Here is a 15,981-nt window from a genome sequence, read left to right on the forward strand (position 1 = left end):
ACATTTCACCTCTCTTCTATTTTTTCTTAGTTCTGTTGAAGAGTCATACGGACTCGAAACATTAATTGTGCTCCTCTCCGCAGATGCTGTCAGACCTGCTGAGCTTTTCCAGGTCATTTTATTTAAGCTGGAAACTCAACCATGCAACCACAGTGGGGAGAAGCCATTCACCTGCTCCGTGTGTGGGAAGGGATTCATTTGCTCATCCACCCTGCTTAGACACTAAGTAGTTCACACTGTGGAGAGGCCCTTTGCTTGCTCCCAGTGTGTGAAGAGGTTCAGAGATCCCTCTCACTGACTGGGACACCACGAAAGGCCAGTCACCTGCTCTGAATGTTGGAAGGGATTCAGTCACTCATTGAGCTTGATAACATATCAATGAGCTCACACCGGAGAGAGACCAGTCACCTGATCCAACTCGGAAGAGAATCACTCAGTCAGCTAAGCTGCTGGCAAACCAGTGAGTTCACACTGGGGAGAGACATTTAAATGTTCCATGTGTGGGAAGGAATTCAGCTAATCCTCCAGCCTGTTGATACACCAGTAAGTTCACATCAGGGAAAGGCTGTTTGAAAGTTCACTCGCTTGTCCCATCTCCTGACACACCAAAGAATTCATGTTTGACTGCAGGGATTAGATTCTGCTGTTTTTGCTGCTGCGAATCACATCCAGGACTGAACCATGTTCATTCTGACAGTTGGGGTCTGTTTCTGCTGATGTGAATAATCCCTGTAACTGGCCTGGAGTTTAATATTCTGTGTAAATGACAAATAAATCAGCTTTGTTTTGGACACACAGTTTGTCAAGTCCTGGTGTCACCGAGATAAGAAAAGATGGCTTTTCAGCAGAGTCTAAAAGGAGGAGATAGAAGGGGTTAAGGGAGGGAATTCCAGAATTTAGGAACCTTCCAGCTAAAGTCTGAAAAAGTGTGAGCCCTGGATTATGGAGGACTCGAATCTCTGGAGTGGGGACTTGAACCCTCGACTTTCAGACTCAGAGGCAAGAATATGGGATGGACTGAGCCCTGCTGTTCAGGGAAGTGATGTGAAGTCTCAGTTGCCTCATCCTTTCTCTGTCCTTTTCCCCATTCCAGGATCAGCAGATCGAACTGAGAAACTGGGCAACAATTAAAAGGGACAAGAAGAAAGTTAAGAGAATAAACTTCTTTACCCAGAGAGTGGTGGGAATGTGGATCTCGCTCCCATGGGAGGTGGGTGAGGTGAATAGGATAGATGTCTGTAAGGGGAAGCTGGATAAACACATGAAGGAGAAAGAAACAGAAGAATATGTTGGTGGGACTTGATGAAGTAAATTGGGAGGAGACTGCCCATTTTCAGCATTTTTAACTTAGGCGAGGAATTTTGAACTTTTGAACCACTCTCAAGGTTACGTTTGGACTATTAATGCGCAAACAGCACATGGATATTGGAATAGCTGGAAATCAGAGGATAGTGGATAAAGAGCAGGAAACGGCCAAGATAACCCCTACCCAGAATGCAGCAGGATGGGCTGAGTAAGGAGATGCTGAGCTCAACAGGCTTTGAAGACCCGGCAATAAAAGGGACTTGTGTATACACTGACCCGGAGGTAAAGGGATTTGTGTATAAACTGGCCTGGAGATTAAGGGGTTTGTGTATAAACTGGCCCGGAGATAAAGGGGCTTGTGTATACACTGACTGGAGATTAAAGGGCTTGTGTACACACTGACCAGAGATAAAGGGGCTTATGTATATGCTGACCCAGATATAAAGGGGCTTGTGTATACAATGACCCAGAGATAAAGGGTCTTGGGTATGCACCAACCCGAAATAAAGAGGCCTAACACTAATCCTAATCCCTAACCCCTAAACTTAACCCTAAACCTAACAATACCCCTAAGCCTAAACACAACTGTAAACCTAACCCTAAGTCTAACTCTAACCCTAAACATGACCATAACCTTAAACCTAACCATAATCCTAAACCTAAGCCTAACCATAAACCTAATTCCTAACAATAACCCAAATCCTAAACTTAACTCTAACCTGAACCCTCACTATAAAACTAACCATAACCCTAATCCTAACCCTAACCCAATCCACAATCCTGAACCTAACTCGAGTGTTAACCATAACCCTATACCTAACCATAACCCTAAACCTAGCCATGACCTAGCCTTAACCCTAAACCTAACCATAACCCTAAAGCTAATCATGAACCAAACCATAACCCCAACCCTAACCCTAAACCTAGCATAACTGTAATGCTAATCCTAACTGTAAACCAAACCCTAACACTAGCCCTAACCCGAAACCTAACCATAACCCTAAACCTAACCATGAACCTAACCATAACCCAAAACCTAAACCTAACTTTAACCCTAAACCTAGCCATAACCCTAAACCTAACTCTAAGCCTAACCATAATGCTTAACCTAACCATAACACTAACCCTAACCCCAACCCTAACACTGAACCCAACACTAACCCTAACCTGGAATATACACTAATTTGTAAATAAACCTAATGCCAACCAGGGATCCCAGAGCTTCTCTTGAATCATGTGGTGCCTTGTAGATTGTGGACAGACTTTGCAGATCCGGCACCTTCCAAACCTGTGACCACTCCGACCTGGAAGGACAAGGGTAGCAGTTGCATGGGAACACCACCATATGCAAGTTCCTCTCCAAGCCACTCACCATCCGGATTCAGAACCATATCACCATTCCTTCACTGTCACCAGGTCAAAACCCTGGAACACCGTTTCCAATATTTCCCCACATTATGCTCCATCTCAAATGTTCTCCCACTTACTTAACCTGCCTATATCATTTTGCAGACTCTCTAGCTCCTCTGGACAATTTACAAGGTCCCTCAAACAGCAACGTGATAATGACCAGATGATAAGTTTTTGTGATGTTGATTGAGGGATAAATGTTGACCCAGACAATGAAGAGAACTGCCCTGGTCTTCTTCCAGAATAATGAAGTGGGATATTTTACGTCCACCTGAGCAGGCAAATGGGGCCTCAGTGTAGCATCTCACCTGAAAGACGGCACCTCCGACAGGGCAGCACCCCCTTAGTACTGCACTGGAGGGTCAGATGTGAGTTTTGTGCTCAATTCCTGATTGGGGGCATGAGCCCAGATGCTTGGGAATCAGAGGCAGGAGTGTTACCCAATGAGCCCCGACAGACAATGAGGTGAAGAGGAGTGGGAGGAGGCATGTGTGGAGAGCAAAAAACATCACAGACCAGGTGGCCTGAATGATCTGGTCCTTTGATGTTAATTGTATGTAATTTCAATCAGTAGAACATTTCAGAAACAGATTAGTTGATTTCACATGAAGGAGTTGTTTGGGTGTGATGCTGAAAGGGACCTGTTTTATTGTAAAATAATGTCCGCTGAGAGTCTCTGAATGAGTGAGGAGATATCACATGCAGCAGCTCTTAAAGCTCACTCAGCAAATCAGCAGTCCCAACTTATCCCACATCAAGGATATGACATAGGGTGTTCAATCCAAAGCTGACTCATTCCACTTACATCCAGCTCAGTTACAGGGGTCCTTAACATGAGCAGAAGTAAATCCCCTAATTCCCTCCCCTGAAGGTGCTGACTCTAGGCCTTAGTTTCACAATCACCCGTTGCCCTCCCCGATCTGTCACCCAGGTGTCTGAATCTTGGCACCTGAAGTTAACAAACTGTTTTGCTAAAGGGGTGTCACAAACAAATCCAGTGACTACTCACAAGTACTTTGTGTCGGGGTGGGTCACTGTGCCCTCCAACCCCACTTTCCATCCCAGTCCCAGGAGTTTGAAGACTGGACCCCAGCTGAGTAATGGCGGCCGCAGCTCCCACAATCGCCCGCGCTGGGGAAACCGCGCTATCCGCCGCGTGGGCGGGTGGCCCGCGACTACGCATGTGCCAAGTCTGCCGCACAGCTGCGCATGTGCGGCACAAAAACAAAAACAGAATTACCTGGAAAAACTCAGCAGGTGTGGCAGCATCGGCGGAGAAGAAAAGAGTTGACGTTTCGAGTCCTCATGACCCTTCGACAGAACCCTTCCTCCCACCCTGACACAAAGTACATGTGAGTAGTCACTGGATTTGTTTGTGACACCCCTTTAGCAAAACAGTTTGTTAACTTCAGGTGCCAATGGACTCGAACTCAAGTTCTGTCGAAGGGTTATGAGGACTCGAAACGTCAACTCTTTTCTTCTCCGCCGATGCTGCCAGACCTGCTGAGTTTTTCCAGGTAATTCTGTTTTTGTTTTTGTTTTGGATTTCCAGCATCCGCAGTTTTTTTGTTTTTATATTTATGCGCATGTGCGGCTCCTGCCTGGTGGTGATACGAAAACCGCGCGCCCATTGACCTCCAGCTTTTCCCGTGGCTGCGAGCCTAGCCTGCAGACTGGAACCCGAGGACGTCACCGCGGAGCAGAGTGATTCCTATTGGCTGATTCAGGCAGGATTCCATTGTGGACGTCACAGTGCGGAAGTTAGACAATGAGCTTCAGATTAAAACTTCCTCCTCTGGGCAACATCTGTAAGGAAATCAATGATTCCCCCTTTCCATTTATTTTCTCATTCTGGGGGCAAATTGTTGACTTGCGGGAACTTAAGGGAAAGGAAGTGAATTCAGGGAGGGTGCAGACTCTGGAAAGGTTGGCCCAGGTCTCTCTCTCTCTCTCTGTTAAAGTAATTGGCATTCTTTGCTCCCTCAGCTTGGCACATTTATTTGTCTAGCTAAAAGGATAGTCTCTTTCCTAATGTTCACAATTAAAGGGGTGGTTTCCCCAGGAGATGGTTGACATTGAAAGGGACAATTTCAGTGTAAGTAACTGTCCTGTATTTTCAGGGATTGCTCCTTATTTTACTTTTTGTCCTGTATTTCTAGCCCAGCCTGTGGGAAACTGATCCCGGGAGTCTCCAGGGTGAGTTTGAGTGATTCAAGTGGGACAGCAAGTAAGTGAGTCGGCCAGCAGAGAGATGATGATGTTGTGACTGAACAAGATAAGTTGTAAGTTTTAGTTGATTTTTAAACCCCACCCTCCCACTATTATTGTCTCAAGACCCCTCCTCCCCATCACTTCTCATATTGAAACACAAACACCCACCCTCAACCCTCTCTCATGGTCACCAGCATTCCACTACCATCCTCCCCTGGCCCCAAGGTTGAAGTGTCCCTTCTTTTATTTCATAAGAGTGCTGCCCCCTGGACAATACAGTAATAGAGAACTTCGAGATGTCTAATGTTGTGATAGGGGACATTTTAGCATGTTATTTATGGTTCTATAATTAAGTTCATTTATTCTTGTTTCTAGTTTTGCTGAAAAAAGAGACATGCCAAAGCTTTCCATACTGCACTCATCAGGGCACTTGGCAAGAATATCTGTACCTATCAGAGTCCACTTGCCAACCAATCAGCACTCTCTTCACATACAGTATAAATTGTTCTTTTCCCCTTATATTTGTCTTTTTGCAAAGTGTCCTGATGAATGCAAATGAAAAGCTTCAACATGTCTCTTTTTTCAGCAATATTCAAGTTCTGTTCTACCAAATGACTATTTCTAGTTTGGTAATATAGTACTGCAACTATGTTATATATTCTAGTCATATATTCATTAAAACACAGAAGGAGCCCATTTGGCAACTCGAGCCCATGCCAACTCTCTGTGGAGCAATCCAGTCAATCCCATTCCCCCTCTATATCCCCATTCCTGTGCAAGCTTATTTCCTTCAAGTGCCCTTCCAATTTCATTTTGAAATCATTGATCATGTCTGCTTTCATCACCCTCGTCAGCAGTGAGTTCCAGCTTATCACAACTCGCTGCTGAAATACAGTTCTCCTCACACCCCATGTATCTCTGATCATGTAATAGAGTACTGTACATTTTAAGTACAGTATGATTGGGTGTATACTGAGTACATTAGACTTGGAATGGAGTGTAGCAGAGTGAGAATACAGGGACTGTGTGTAGGATGGAGATTTACAGCTTTTGGGGAACAAGAGAGGAAAGAGTGTGCTGTAGAAACTAGAATTGTCTGTTCTGAATTTATGTTCTGGACTGACAATAATGATTTTTGTAAACTCCTTTTACAGGATATTATAAGTAGAGAATTTGCAGACAGAAATCTCAAGCCAAACTACTCATCATGATCTGACAGAATCACTCGATTCAACAGGACCTGAATATCATTGGCCTTAGAATCTAGAAGGAGAAATGTTTGTCTGTTCTGTCTTCTTAGAAAGGTTTTAAATATCACTGTGACTGGAAAAGCACCAAGACACACACACCTGAGTGAGAGTGTTCCAGTGCACTGACTGTGGAAAGAGCTTTCACCAGTTGCACAGCCTGAAAGAAATATCGCACCATTCACAGTGAGGAGAGACATTATATATGTTCTGTGTGTGGACAAGGCTTCAGCTGATTGTTGGACCCGGAGAGACACAAGGACACATGCACCATGGAGAAACCATGGAGATGTGGGGACTGTGGGAAGGGATTCAAATACCCATCTCAGCTGGAAGCTCATCGACGCAGTCACACTGGGAAGTGGCCATTCACCTGCACTGAGTGTGGGAACAGATTCAGACAGTTATCCAGCCTGCAGTCACACCAGCGAATTCACACTGGGGAGAGGCCGTTCACCTGCTCTGACTGTGGGAAGGGATTCAGTAATTCATCCAACCTGCAGAAACACAAGCGAGTTCACACCGGGGAGAGGCCGTTCACCTGCTATGAGTGTGGGAAGGGATTCAGTAACTCATTCAATCTTCTGTGACACCAGCGAGTACACTCTGGGGCGAGGCCATTCACCTGTTCCGAGTGTGGGAAGGGATTCAGTCAGTTATCCAACCTGTAGACACATAAGCGAATTCACACCAGGGAGAGGCTGTTCACCGCTGAGTGTGGGAAGGGATTCAGTGATTCATCAGAGCTGCATAAACACAAGGGAGTTCACACTGGGGATAGGCCATTCATCTACTTGGATTATAGGAAGGGATTCGTTGATTCATCCAACCTACTGCTACACCAGCAAGTTCACACTGGGGAGAGGCCATTCACCTGCTCTGAGTGTGGAAAGGGATTCACTCAGTTATCCAACCTGCGGACACACCAGCGAATTCACACCAGGGAGAAGCTGTTCACATGCTCTGACTGTGGGAAGGGTTTCAATGATTCATCAGACCTGCATAAGCACAAGGGAGTTTACAATGGGGAGAGGCTGTTCAAATGCTTTCAGTGTGGGAAGGGATTCAGTGCTTCATCCAACCTGCTGCAACATGAGCGAATTCACACCGGGTAGAGACCGTTCACCTGCTCTGATTATGGAAAGGGATTCACTCAGTCATCCGACCTGCAGAAACACCAGCGAGTTCACACCAGGGAGAGGCCGTTCACCTGCTTTGAGTGTGGGAAGGGATTCACTCCACTTGCTAAGTCACCAGCGAGTTCACAAGTGATTCCAGGGGTTGGATTCTGCTGTTATTGCTGCTGTTAATCACATCCAGGACTGAACCATGTTCATTCTGATACTTGGTGAAGTGGGAGGGTTGGAGGGTTTCTTTCTGCTGGACTGGCCGGTCTCACGACTTTGCTTCCAGTGGCTGATGCTCTTTGAGCCTGGGAGTGCACATTTCCACTGAAATGATCTACAAAAGCTGACGAAGGACATTTATTTGATCCTGGACAGTAAATAGTGTTTTTATACTGGATCTAAAATAAATTCAAGAAGTTTAGGAAAACTCAGCAGGTCTGGCAGCATCTGTGAAGAGAGAAACAGAGTTAACGTTTTGAGTCTAGTCTGACTCTTCCTCAGAACTTCCGAGATGGAGAAATGTGATGGGTTTGTTGCTGTTGAGAAAGTGGGGAGGGTCTGGTAGAACAAGAGGGAAAGTCAGGGATTGGTTAGAGGGCAGGCAAGATTAAATAACAAAAATGTCATGGAACAAAAAGCAAAGGGAGAGGTAATGGTTGTAGTAAAGAAACAAAGCATTGGCCCAGAGTAAGTGTTAATGGCAGAATAAAGATCAGCTCTGTCTGAAAGCAAAAACATGAAAACAAGATGCAGATTGGCACTTGGTAATAAAGAATCAAAACAGAGGACAGAGTTGACAGTCTAAAGTTGTTGAACTCATTTGTGAGTCCAGAAGGCGGTAAAGTGCCTCACTGGAGGATGAGGTGCTGTTCGTCCAGCTTGTGTTGGGCTTCTCGGGAACATTGCAGCAGGCCAAGGACAGAAATGTGAGCATGAGAGTAAGGTGGTGAATTATAATGGCAGTAACTGGAAGGTCAGGGTCATGCTTGTGGACTGAGCGGAGGTGTTCCACAAAGAAGGCAGCAAACAGGGGACAGATGAATTGAAGAGAAAACATTTGGGTCCAGAACATTGTGCACATCCTTTGATCCTCAAAATTTTCAGGTTTTTTAACCATGTTCTGTTTCATTAATAAACTTTTATTTGTAAAATATTTGATTTTGCTGGAATTTTCATGATTAGATTTCTGCACTTTAGGAAAGTGGGTGAGAGGGGTTAGCAGGCTCTTTAACAGAAAGTGAATCCCTCTAAGCTCATTAACAAAGGAGCCAGAAGGGGAGATGAGATTTTATTTTTTAACACAGCAAGTTGTTCTGATCTGCCTGAAAGCAGATTCAATAGTATCTTTCCAAAGGGTAAATACTTGAAAGGGAAGAATTTGCAGTGCTGTGGGGATAGAGCAGAGCACTTGAATAAATCAGAGAGACCTTTCAAAGAGGTGGCAGGGGCACAATGGGCCAAATGGACTCCTTCTGCAGCTTGGGAATCTGAGTTTCCTGCTTTTGTGCAGGTCAAAAGGGACAGATTTCATTTCGGCCTCTTCCCTGTATCTGTATTTAAAGAGACGGGTTTCTGTTCAGCTCTGAGTGACCGGTATAACAATGTCTCCACTCCTCTGTATATTTAAACGTGGAACAAAGCCCTTCATGGCCGATTATAGTCAACAGCCTTCCTGTAGCTCTCTCTGGACACAGCAAGAATGTGTTTGACTGCTTAACAATAGCGGCGTCCCCTGAAAATAATTCAAACACCACAACAAAAACAACCTACATTTATATAGCATCTTTAAACATCCCAGGGAGGTTCACAGGTGCGATTACCAAACAGAAGATGACACTGAGCCACGTAAAGAGATATCAGCTCAGATGATCCGTCGCTTGGTCAGAGAGGTAGGTTGAAGGAGTGTCCTGAAGGAGCAAAAAAGATTGAGGGGCGGAGAGGTTTAGGGAGGGAATTCCAGAGCGTGGGGCCCAGGCAGCTGAAGACATGGCCCCCAGTGGTTGTGCCATAGAAACGGGGGATACTGAAGAGGCCAAAATTAGTGGAGCACAGATATCTCGGAGGTTTGTAGGGATGGAGAAGATTATACAGAGATGGGGAGAGTGTGTGTGACCACGTGATGATTTGAAAAATAGGCGGCTGTGGAGGGACTTGAAAAGAATGGGCCTGAATTTAACTCAGTCAAAATCCCATTCACTTTTCCAGAGGTAAATTGGGCACAAGGAGGAGAATTTTAAAATTGAGGCATTGCTTGAGTGGGAGCCAATGTTGGTCAGGGAGCACAGAGGGTGATAGGTGAACGGGACTGAGTGTGAGTTGGGAGATGGGCAGCAGAGTTTCTCTATTGAAGAAAACTGGTCCAGTTCTGTACATTTCCCATCACACTGCCTGTGTCTTGTTTCTGTATTTGATGGGCTCAGATTTTGTGTGAAGGGACCAGAATTGTATCAGAAGCTCAGACAGAGATAGACGAATAACCCGGCCAGAAATATCAGAGGCAAAAAGTAACAGACGGAGCATTCAGCAAACTCTGTAAACAACAGAAAAGGAGGACAGGGGCAAATTAAGTCACCTCCAAATCTGGTTTAGAAAATCCTCTCAGACGCCATCTTGGGAGCTCACTGACCTGAGGAGCCACCCTGGAAAAGAGACATTTTACCAGACTTAAACTTCCCTGCAGTGAGAAAGATGTTCTGTGTCTGAAATCCCATCACTGTGTTTTCTATCGAACCCCTGGACACTGCCAGAGGCCCTCAGCTCCAGAATCGTGGGGTTTTGTAGAGACCTCACACTGTGAACCTCTTCAGGTGCACCTATGTGGACAAAGTGGGTGTGTTGAAGCTGTGGACTGAGTGAGATGAGCGGTTATCATCTGTCTCTCCTGTTCATTAGTCTTTTCAGGATGTTTCTCACCCTCTGGACCTGGCCCATGTACAAACGCTTCTTTAATATCTTCTCTCACCTTTAATCCCCTCAGCCCGTCTGATATTTATTCCAAAAGGGATTTATTCTCATGCCGCACTCCCCAGGTTTTCCTGCCACCCTGCTGTCCATTCAGGAGCTGATGTGTCAATCTCACAGTCACCTCCCCACAAGTATTGAGGTGCCTGCCTGGTACAGGTGTGTGTGTGTGTGTGTGTGTGTGTGTTTGATCTGTGTTATCACCAAACTAAACTCACACAATTACTTCAGCTCAAGTACATTCATTAATCCAAACGGGCGGAAGAACAGAGAGAGACAATTGATAATAAAGGATCCAATTCTAAAGGGGGAGCAGGAGCAGAGGGAGCTGTGGGAGCAGGGGTACAAATCACTGAAGGTGACAGGACAGGTAGAGAGCGTGGTTAATAAAGCAAACGGGATCCTGGGGGTTTATAAAGAGGGGCTTCGAATACAAAAGCAGGGAAGCTATGAGAAACCAATATAAAGTCGTGATTTGAGCTCGTTGGAGCATTGTGTCCAGTTCTGTGCGCCACAGATTAGGAAGGATGTGAAGGCTTTACAGAGGGTGTGGAAAAGATTCAAGAGAATGGTTCCAGGGATGAGGAACTTCAGTGACGTGGATAGATTGGAGAAGCTGGGGCTTTTCTCCTTGGAGAAGAGAAAGTTAGAAGGAGATTTGATCGAGGTATTAAAATCATGAGGGGTCTGGACAGAGCTGATAGAGAGAAACTGTTCCCATAGGTGGAAGGAACGAGACCTCGATGACATTAGTTTAAGATGATCAGAAAAAGAAGCAACGGTGACAGGAGGAGAAACTTTATTCCACAGCAAATGGTTCAGATCCAGAATACAGTATCTGAGGGGCTGGTGGAGGCAGATTCAGTCATGGTTTTCAGCAGAGAACTGGATCATTATCTGAAGAGGAGAAATTGGCAGTGTTATGGGGAAAAGGCGGGTGAGTGGCTCTGGGTGAATTGCTCTTGCAGAGCTGGCACGGACACTATGGGCTGAATGGCCTCCTTCAGTGTTGTAACCGTTCCATGATTCTAGAACACCAGCTCACTGATTCTATTCAACATGGCATGAAGGTGGGTAGCACTCTTGCTTCTGAGTCAGGAGGTGGGGGGTTACAATCCCCACTCCAGAGACTCGAGCCCCCATAATCTAGGGCCCACACTCCCGGTGCCAGTACTGAGGGAGAACTGTCCTGTCAGAGGGACTGTCTTTCGAGTGAGACAGTAACCTGAACTCTGCCCTCTCAGGTGGATGTGCAAAACTGAATGGTCACAACTGGAAGGAGAGCAGGAGGGGGAGGAGTTCACCCCCAATGTCCTGGGGCGCGATATTTATCCCTCAACCAACATCAGTAAAAACAGATGATCTGGTCGTCATCATATTGTCATCTGCAGGATCTTCCTGTGCACTCATTGGCTGCCAGGTTTCCTGTAGTGTCTACACTTCAGAAAGAGCCTCATTGGCAATGAAACTCATTGAGATGCCCTGAGGTGGTGAAAGGCACTATATAAATGCAGGTTTATTTTTAAACTGACACACTCCTATCCTCACAGGCAGATCGTCCAGCAGGAGCACGACTGAGGGGGGGGCAGGAACCCCCAGTGTTGACCGAGGCTGCTTCCCTTCAGAGGCCACTGAATCCATTGTGGGAAGTGGCCATTTAAAGAGGGTACCTTGTCTTGCTGGTCTGAGAATCCAGCCCTTGTCCCCCTGTGTAATGCTGGCTGAGAATAGACATCGGGGCTGCTCAATGTACTGAAAGTGATTTGCTTTTGTTCTCTGTCTGAAACTAAACTGGAAGGAAAGGGATAAAATTCTGAAATGTCACAAAAGGAATTCCAGACAATATTGACATCACTGTACATATTACAGACACACATTTATTCATCACAGAGTCTCACAGCACAGAAGGAGGCTATTCGGCCCATCATGCCTCTGCTGGCTCTTTGAAAGAGCGACTCAATTAGCCTCACTATCCTGCCCTTTCCCCATGAGCCCTGCAAACTAGTCCCCTTCTGGTATTTATCCAATTCCCATTGTTGAATCTGCTTCAATCAGCTTTTCAGGCCGTGCATTCCAGATCACAACACCTCACTGTGTGAAGATTTATCTTCCTCATTTCCCTTTTGGCTTTTATGTCAATCACCTTCAATCTGTGTCCTCTGGTCAACAACCCTTTTGTCAGTGGAAACAGTTTCTCTTTATTTCCTCGATGTAAACCATTCATGATCGTGAGCACCTGTCAAATCTCCTCTCAGCCTTCACTGCTCTGAGGAGAACAACCCCGGCCTCTCCCGTGTGTTCACATCACTGACGTTCCTCATTCCTGTCTCTGTACTAAATCCCTGCACCCTTTCCAAGGCCTTGCCATCCTTCCTGAATTGTGGGGCCCGTATATGGGATTCATTTCTAGAATTCATTTCATTTCTTTGCATTGCAAAGCAGAGATGTAATGTTAAACCTGTGTTGAGCCTTGGTTCGACAACAGTTGGAATAGTGTGAACAGTTGTGGGTCTCCATTATTATAAAAGGGATAGAGAGGTGTAAGCTGACCTGGACAGTATATTGTAGCTTAACTTGACCATCCTTAGGGAGTTTTTACACTATATTCACTGTATTAACCTAACAGGGTCAAGATGCCATTTTATACTAACACTGGGTTAAAGAAGCCATTTTGTATTCTGTTCTTTATCATCCTTTAAATGTAATTAATCAAGAATTACTGTGTAATTAGTAACAAGCCAGAAACAAATAATTAATTGAGTGGTGCGACTCAATGTATAATTGAAGAATAAGTCATTAATGAAATAGTTATTATGGCTCGATGGGATACTGATGTTTGAAGTTAAAAATATTAATTTTCTGCTGTAAACACTGTCTGTGGCAACAGAGATCACTCCACTACAGTCCATGGCCGTCGAGGGCACCTGCAAGAGAATGAATGGAGGCTTATCCAAACTCAGATAAAAGAAAGATTCTGAACAGTCCCATTGTTCTGCTCCATGGAACAATGTGCGGAAATGGTTAACTCCAATAAAATTAACCCAGTAACAACAATGACCAGTTGTCTAATGACAACATACCTGATTCTAGATGTGATTATGCTAATTCAAGGGTAAGAAGTCTGTTTAAAGAACCATCTTGGGTTTGTGAGTTGGACTCCAGCTGTGGAGGCACTGAGTGACCCCTGGGGCAGGATTGTGGGAAATCGCTGTTGGTTCAGGAACTTGAGGAAGATCCATACTTCTACCTGGGGTTGTCGACCAATTGAGGTTGGGAATGTGGTTTGATTATTTCATAAGTATGCCTTTTTCTCTAAATAAACATTGATATTATTTGTTATTACAGAGTCCTATCTTGTCTGATGGTTAAGACTCTTTCAAATTAAAGCATTTGAAAGGGTCAATTTGAAACTTAGGGGGTCAACTTGGAGCCGAATAATTCGGCACCTGTAACCAATTTTAGTTACATCCCCCTTTAACACTGACAGAGGACCTCGAGCAGGTGCAAGAAAGATTCACAAGGATGATACCAGAACTAAGAGTGTTTCAGTTACAGGATAGATTGAACAGGATGGGAATATTTTCTCTGGAAAAGAGAAGGCTGAGGGATGACCTCAGAGGACTTTAAGATTATGACAGGGTGCGATAGGGTTGATGTCATCAAGTCATCACTATCAGTACAGGGTAAAGATTCGGAACTGACAATCCGAGTTGTCATGAAACATGTTTCTCCCACTTAAACAATAGAACTCCATACTCTACACACACGCCCACCTTCCTTTTGATTTTGACAACAACTTATCCAACTATCCTCCTCCAGCTTTTCCCCCAATTCTCCTCTCCTGTAAGTGCTGACTCTCAGGTCCAGTTTCACACCCATCTATTGCCCTCCTCAATATGTCGCCCAGTTGTCTAAATCTTTACACCTGAATTTTTAAAAAACTGTCTAACAGGAGATTCACTGGGCTGGGCTGGGCTATGCTGTGTGAATGAGACATTTGATCAGTCTATTCATGATAGGGGTCTTGGAATTGGGGGCAGCGGGCAGTTCAAGTGGTAGCCTTTAATGACACAACAACTTCAATTTATACAGTACTTTTAACATTATAAAACGCCCCAAGGTGTTCCACAGGATAATTGTGAAACAAAATTTGTCAAAAGCTTAGATGAAGTTGTACAATATCATGATTATGTGAAAATTGTACTCCTTCTAAACCTATAAATCTCTGCCCTGCACACACTTCCTCCAGCCTACAAATTCATCCGAACCTAATTGATCCTGCTATCTTCCTCCAGCTTTTCCCCAATTCTACTCCCTTGAAGGTGCTGACTCATGGGTTCAGTTTCACACTCACCTATTGCCCTCCCCAATATGTCACCCAGGTGTCTAAATCTTTACACCTGAAGTTAACAAATTGTGTTGCTAAGAGGACGTCACAATCAAATCCAGTAACTACCCACATGTACTTTGAGTCAGGGCGGGGTCACTGAGCCCCCCCACCTTCACTTTCCATCCCAGTCCCAGGAGCTTGGAGACTGGGCTCCGGATGGGTAATGGCGGCTTCAGCTCCCACAATCCGCCGCGCTGGTGAAACCGCTCTATCCGCCGCGCGCTGGCAGCCCGGGACTGCGCATGTCCAAAATAGAGGGAAAGCTGCGCATGTGCTGGGGAGACGATGGAATACGTATGTGAGCCTGCGGGTTTTCGGAAGGAATGCGCATGTGCGGGAATGAGGTGAGGACCGGCACAAAGACCGCGCTCTGATTGACCAGGGGACCATTGTCTGTTCCGTCTTCCAGCCTTTCCCATTGGACAACAGCTCAGCGCGTCTAGGAGTGGAGGGCAAAGTCTCTCCCACCACTTTCCCTTCATGCTCAGGGGCTGACCAATGGGAAGAGTTGGAGAACCGGAAGGACTCTGGTCCTCCAGCCAATCAGAGCGCGGGCTTTGTGTGAGTGAAGCTTGAGCTTCACACAGACTAAAACTTCCTCCTGTGTCCAACATCTGTGAGTAAAACATTTTCTTTTGTCCCCCTTTCCATTTCTTTTCTCATTCTGGGGCTGGGGCGGGGGCGGGGTGGAGGGGGAATTGTTGACTTGCAGGAACTGAAGGGAAAGGAAGTGAATCCAGGGAGGGTGCAGACTCTGGAAAGGTTGGCCGAGGTCTCTCTCTCTCTCTTAAAGACATTGACATCCTTTGCTCCCTCAGCTTGACACATTTATTTGTCTGGCGAAAAGGATGGTCTCTTTCCTAATGTTCACAATGGGTGGTTTCCCCAGGAAATGACTGACATTTAAGTGGTCAGTAAATTAAAATTGGACAGATATGTCCAGTGCTGTTATATGGTACACATTAAATATATTATTTCTGGATAGGAATAGAGTCAATTTATTATTATTTCTACCTTTTTAATATAGTACTGTGTATATTTCCAGTCATTTCCAGCAGCTCACCAGCACCTTTTGAAGGGCAATTAGGGATGGGCAATAAGTTCTGGACTCATCAGTGATGCCCACATCCCATGACTGAATATAAGAGTCATTGTAGTACCGAAGGAGTCTATTCAGCAACTCGAGTCCATGCCGACTCTCTGGAGAGCAATCCACTCAGTCCCATTCCTCCTCTATATCTCCGTTACTCTGTAAGTTTATTTCCTTCAACTGCCCATCCAATTCCATTTTCAAATTCATGATCGTCTCCACTTCACCCTCGTAGGCAGT

At 45.3% G+C, this 15,981-nt stretch overlaps 2 protein-coding genes across 2 annotated transcripts in view; both read left to right on the top strand.

The window, feature by feature from the left end:
* The window catches only part of LOC121273703 (zinc finger protein 229-like), a 1,112,939-nt gene that overhangs the window by 1,073,090 nt on the left and 23,868 nt on the right, over window positions 1-15,981 (top strand). The gene's annotated exons all lie outside the window — the stretch shown is intronic.
* LOC121273600 (zinc finger protein 585A-like) overlaps window positions 1-15,981 on the top strand; it is a 30,007-nt gene that overhangs the window by 11,383 nt on the left and 2,643 nt on the right. The window contains exon 4 of the mRNA XM_041180754.1: window positions 1,094-1,292. Within this exon, the coding sequence (XP_041036688.1) occupies window positions 1,094-1,292 (199 nt within the window). The remainder of the gene's footprint in view (window positions 1-1,093; window positions 1,293-15,981) is intronic.

Source organism: Carcharodon carcharias (genome assembly GCF_017639515.1).
Source record: "Carcharodon carcharias isolate sCarCar2 chromosome 27 unlocalized genomic scaffold, sCarCar2.pri SUPER_27_unloc_1, whole genome shotgun sequence".
Classification (NCBI taxonomy): Eukaryota; Metazoa; Chordata; class Chondrichthyes; order Lamniformes; family Lamnidae; genus Carcharodon; species Carcharodon carcharias.